Source organism: Corylus avellana, chromosome ca10 (genome assembly GCF_901000735.1).
Source record: "Corylus avellana chromosome ca10, CavTom2PMs-1.0".
Classification (NCBI taxonomy): domain Eukaryota; kingdom Viridiplantae; phylum Streptophyta; class Magnoliopsida; order Fagales; family Betulaceae; genus Corylus; species Corylus avellana.
The window spans coordinates 5,173,328-5,178,782 of record NC_081550.1 but is presented as its reverse complement, the minus strand read 5'-3'; the positions used below and the strand labels follow the sequence as shown (position 1 = coordinate 5,178,782).

The following is a 5,455-nucleotide window of genomic DNA, read 5'->3' as shown; positions in this document are numbered from 1 at the left end:
TCAAATGATGTGTCACTATCTCACGAAATTCATTATTTTGGAAAGTGTATTACCAAGTCATAAAATGGTAATACATCATTTTATAACCAACTTTTGGGAAGAAAATTTGGTATATATAGTATTTCTCCCGAAGAAAAATCCGAAAACACCGTAATTGACAAAAACAACGTTTGGCTATCAGAGAGCGGGAAGCTAGGCGCTATGACAACCATTTCAGGGCCTCCAACCTTGCTTGTGACCTCAACTATTTCTACGTTAGAGAAATGCAAAACCATACATGAAACGCGCCAAATTCACGCCCACATGATCAAGACAAACCTCGTCAATCACACATTCACCGTAGGTAAACTCATTGCTCTTTGTTCCCTCTCCGGTCTCTCCGGTGGCTTAGACTATGCTTTGTCAGTCTTCAGTCAAATCCGAAACCCAAATGCTTTTATCTTCTTCGCACTGATAAAGGGTTTTTCTGAGAGCTCAAACCCATTACAGTCTATAATTCTCTATGCTCATATGCTTTCTTGCTTCAAGGAGTTAAAAGGCATTGAATTTTCTCTTCCTTCTGTACTCAAAGCATGCGGCAAATCGCGCTCATTCGAGGAAGGGCGGCAAGTTCATGCCCAAATCTTGAAAACCCATTTCCGTTTTGACCCGTTTGTGTCCAATTCGGTGATTCGGATGTACGAGGAGATCGGCGAGATTGAGTTTGCGAGAAGGGTGTTTGACAAAATGTTTGACAGAGATGTGATTTCTTGGAATTCGATGATTAAGGGTTACCTGAGGGCAGGAGAGATTGAGTTGGCGTGTGGGCTATTCAATGAGGCGCCTGAAAGGGACGTGGTTACGTGTAATGCAATGATCGATGGGTATGGCAAGAATGGAAAGTGTGAGCTTGCTGAGGAGGTTTTCAGGATGATGAGTGATAAGGATGTGGTTTCTTGGACATCGATGATATCGGCGTATGTACTTGATCATCGTCCGAGGCAAGCATTGGATTTATTCAGGGAAATGTTGAGCCTGGGAGTAAGACCTGATGCCGCTGCTCTTGTTAGTGTTCTTTCAGCTATAGGCGACTTGGGTTTTGTTGAGGAAGGTAAATGGATACATAATTACATATCTGCCAATAAGATTACATTGAATCCTGGATTTATTGTATCAGCTCTTATTGACATGTACAGTAAATGCGGGCATATAGAAAATGCCTATCATGTCTTTAGATGTGTATCTCATAGGAAAAACATTGGGGATTGGAATTCTTTTATATCTGCCCTTGCAACCCATGGTCTTGGCCAAGAAGCTCTTGAGATCTTCCTTGACATGGAAAGAAAGGAAATTGAGCCTGACGAAATCACATTCTTAGGACTCTTAAGTGCTTGTAGCCATGGAGGTATGGTCGATGAGGGTCAATATTATTTTAAAATCATGCAAGAAAAGTACAATATTGTTCCTAAGATTCAACACTATGGTTGCTTGGTTGATCTCTACGGCAGAGCAGGGCTTTTAGAGGATGCACTTGGGGTTATACAGACTATGCCCATGGAGGCTGATGTTTTAGCTTGGAAGGCTATTCTTAGTGCCAGCACAAAGCATGGCAATGTTGCAATAGGTGAAAATGCTGCCTTCAAAGTAATGGATTTAGCCCCAGAAGACTCAAGTTGTTACATTCTTCTCTCCAACATCTATGCCAAGGCCAGGAGATGGGATGACGTCGCCAAGGTTAGATTAATGATGAAACAGAGAGGGGTTAGAAAGATACCTGGATGCAGTTCAATCCTTGTTAATGGAAAGGTTCATGAGTTCCTTGTAAGGAAGGAAATGGATATGAGAAATGATAGTGAGGTTCTCTCTAAGATAGAGGAGATGGTCTCTAGGCTAAAGTTGGAAGGCTATGAGCCTGACCTGACCCAAGTTCTACTAGATATTGAAGAGGAAGGGAAAGGAAGCTCGCTTTGTCATCACAGTGAGAAGATGGCACTTGCATTTGGGCTTATAAACGTTAGAAATGGTGCTCCTATTCATATTGTGAAGAATTTGAGGATTTGCTGTGATTGTCATTCCTTTATCAAGCTGGTTTCTAGGGTTTACAACCGTCGGATTGTTGTGAGAGACCAAAACCGTTTCCATCACTTTGAGGATGGTTCCTGCTCCTGCAAAGGCTATTGGTAATATGCACTTATGTAGCCTAATTGATACGATACTTATTAAATGATTAAATTCATCATTTCCTATTAACTTAAGTTTTTTAAGATAATTGGTGATTTGAAATGGTATCAAAGAAAAGGTCCTAAGTCCTAACTGTGTCTCCATCGTTCACCTCTCATTTTAATTAAATATCCAATGTGTTGAGCCTGAGACTTGAGTTCACACGTGATGAGAAATGTTAAAATACTAATTAAATAATTAAATTCATAATTTATTATCAGCTTAAACTTTTGAGACATGTGACAAATTTGTATCAATGCGCATAACCAGTATAATTAAATTACAAATTAATTATTAATTATGATTGTTGATATCGATTATCAAATTAATTTAATGATGAACCTAGTTATGTATGTGTAAAAATCGAAATAATTTATATTTATGAGATATGAAATTGTGTTAATGATCAATTTAACTGTCAACTCAACCCATTTATATTTAAATAGGTTAAAACGGATTGATAATGACTATGTTTATGTCAACCGAACACGATTTAGTTATTAAATGAATTATGTGCAATTAATTAAATGAGTTATGTTCGTGTTGACCATATAATTGCATGTATACCTATGATTCAACACGACACAGACCCAACTCATTAACCTAAATAACCACCCTTAAGACAATCTGATGGCAAAAATTCCTTTTTTGAAAAATATTACAATGTTAAAAATCTATTTGGGCTTTTAGTAATTTGACTAGGTGAATAATGGAGTGTCTACGACTCTACAAATGGATTTATTAGGACCACCTCTCTCAAGAATTGATATATCTTGAAGACAGACTCCTGCGACATTCGTCAAGGTTCATGTCAGGATTTAGGTGCTAGTTAGGATTTAATGGAATTTGAAAAAATATTTATGCCTTAATTTTTGATTTTTTTTAAAAAATTTTTACAATGAAGTATTTTTTAAATTTTAACCGAATTTAACAGAAAATCCTAATAGAATAGTGAAATTAAAAATAAAAAATAAAAAATTGATAAACTAAATTGAAATTTCTTGAAGTGAATGAGAGTAATTGCAAAAGCGGTGAGTTAAGTAAAGTTTCTTGCACTGCTCATCTTAATTACTCTTTTGTTTGTCGTGTTTCTCCAAGTTGTCATCTGCCATTTTATGTCATGGTTTTACTTTCCTGATTTTGGCAAATATCAGTGGATGGATCCTAACTCTTTATTTGATACACATAACTTGCCAAATGTCATCCTGAGTTTGCTTGCATGTCTAAACAAGGGTCAAGTTTATCTTCACTCCTATCCTATTATCTCATATCATTTATGAAAAGTGACTTCTACAATGTATAGAGACTGCAATTATTTGAGCAAATATAATAACATCTGGTGTTTGTTATTAAATTTTCAATCTAATAGTAATTTTCATTGTACCACCATTAAGAAGTCTGTGTGCTGGAGAGTGTTATAGGAGGAGTATGAGTGCATTCCTTGATGAAAATGACAGGGGTAACTCCCACCAAAATGACATGCACCCACCGGTCTTACAAATCATGAAGCTTAATGGCCTATAATGGCATTGCAAATTGCAATTTGCATGCTGTACACGTACGATTCATCTGGACCCTCCTTTTGGTAAGAAAAGAGAAAATTGTCCTTCTCTTTCCTGCAATTCTGCGGTTCAAACTCTCCAGACTCACGTGGGTCTTCGTCACTTGTTTGTCTTATACAAAGTGATTGTACTTTTGGAAGGAAAGGCTGGTGGGACAAGCAAGAAAGTTTATGCTGCGCAAGCCAGGGCTCACACCAGGAAGATCAAAGCCAAACCCACTTCCCTTCTTCCATTTCCTTCAGGTGGGTTTTCGCAAATTTTGCACTTTTTCTGTCTTATTTTGTTTGAGTTTGAGTTTTTGTTTATGGGTTCGTATTATTTTGCTTAAATTTGGTTCATTTGGATCAGATAGAGTGAAAATTTAAGGGAAATGTAGAGTTGGCTGGTTAATTGGGTTGCTTTTTAGAATGTTATGGTCTTAGTTTGGAGATTAGCACTTTCACTTTTCATGAATCCGAAAGATGACAGTAAATCTTGGTAAGTGAAATTAGTTTTGGTTTGCGTACTCTGGGAGATGATCTGTGGTCTACTTGCTTCACCTTTTTGTTGTCTACTTGTGAAACTTGTAAAATGCAATGATCTTATTTCATCAATAAATGAATCCATTGTAATCTTCAGCATTTCTTAAATAAATTAGAAGTGCTGGTTTGTCCGATTTAAACAAGATCTGGTTATCAGTGATCTATTATACTGTCGAAATCACTGGGTGTATACAGGTGGGACTCATTTTGTCATTCCATCTTGAAATTTTCTATCTCACTTTTGCCCTCACTATGGACCATTAAAAGACGCTTATACCCTCAATTCACGGCTATCAATGGAGGGTATAAGCGTCTTTAAACGGTCTAAAGTGAGGGCAAAAGTGGGATAAAAAATTTGAAGATGAAATGTGGGGTGCACATGATGAGTTAACTGTCTGAGTTAACGCCTTTAACTGGCGGAAAGAAGATTTTGGCAATAAAATAGTAGTTTGATGAGATTGGGCAGTAAGGTTGTCAGTTCATGAGGACAAATTGACAATGCGTTGTAGTTGATGGGAAAAAGGTAATTACCCATAGAATTAATGAAATTAATTTCATTGAGTGATTATAAATCATTTATTTCCGTTGCGTTTTATTATAGCATAATCCCTTTATTTTATATGCTTACATGTGGTTTGAGAGCCAACTTTATGCTATTTTGCTTAGCATTTTATTATATGTCTCATGTTGCATATTGAAATAAAATGAAACCACCGGCCTTGTTTTATTTTTTTTGTTTTAATAATATTTTAAAGAGGAAACTTCAGTTTGACCCTCTGAACTTCAAGCAAATTTGACAAAACTGCCCCCCCTCCCCCAACTTTCAAATCTCTCACTTTGGACCCCTAAATTTTGATTTGCTCTCACTTTGAACCCTTTTGTTAGTTTTTAGCGTTAAACTTAAACGGTTTGACTTTTTATACCCATTATACCCTTACCCCAAAACTATACCGTTTTGGGCCCCAAAATTACAACACTCACCCAGCCCAAAACGACGTCGTTTTGGGCATTAAAATTATTTTTTTAAAAAAAAAAGCAAATTATTAAAAAATAAAAAATAAGAAAAGAAGAAAATAAGAAAATTGGGGTGGTTCCCATGGCAAGTCTGGGGGGTGGTCGAACCACCCCTATGGCCAAGGGGGTGGTCTGGCAACCCCCAAAATGCAAAATGCA

The 5,455-nt window shown here is 36.8% G+C and overlaps 2 protein-coding genes across 3 annotated transcripts in view; both read left to right on the top strand.

The window, feature by feature from the left end:
• Window positions 1–201: 201 nt before the first annotated feature.
• On the top strand, window positions 202–2,163 carry LOC132162784 (pentatricopeptide repeat-containing protein At1g08070, chloroplastic-like). Its single transcript, XM_059573013.1, has one exon. It carries the CDS (start codon window positions 202–204, stop codon window positions 2,161–2,163), a length of 1,962 nt encoding a protein of 653 aa, XP_059428996.1.
• A 1,434-nt stretch (window positions 2,164–3,597) lies between these two features.
• The window catches only part of LOC132163399 (uncharacterized), a 16,795-nt gene continuing 14,937 nt past the window's right edge, over window positions 3,598–5,455 (top strand). The window contains exons 1-2 of one of the 2 annotated variants that reach the window (XM_059573684.1): window positions 3,598–3,784; window positions 3,907–4,003. In XM_059573684.1, the coding sequence (XP_059429667.1) occupies window positions 3,713–3,784; window positions 3,907–4,003 (169 nt within the window). In that variant the 5' untranslated portion in view covers window positions 3,598–3,712. The remainder of the gene's footprint in view (window positions 3,785–3,906; window positions 4,004–5,455) is intronic. The other variant, XM_059573683.1, reaches the window with a different exon arrangement.

What these genes read in the sequence shown, in the direction of transcription:
- LOC132162784 (XM_059573013.1), top strand. Translation starts at nt 202, where the DNA reads ATGACAACCATTTCAGGGCCTCCAACCTTGCTTGTGACCTCAACTATT.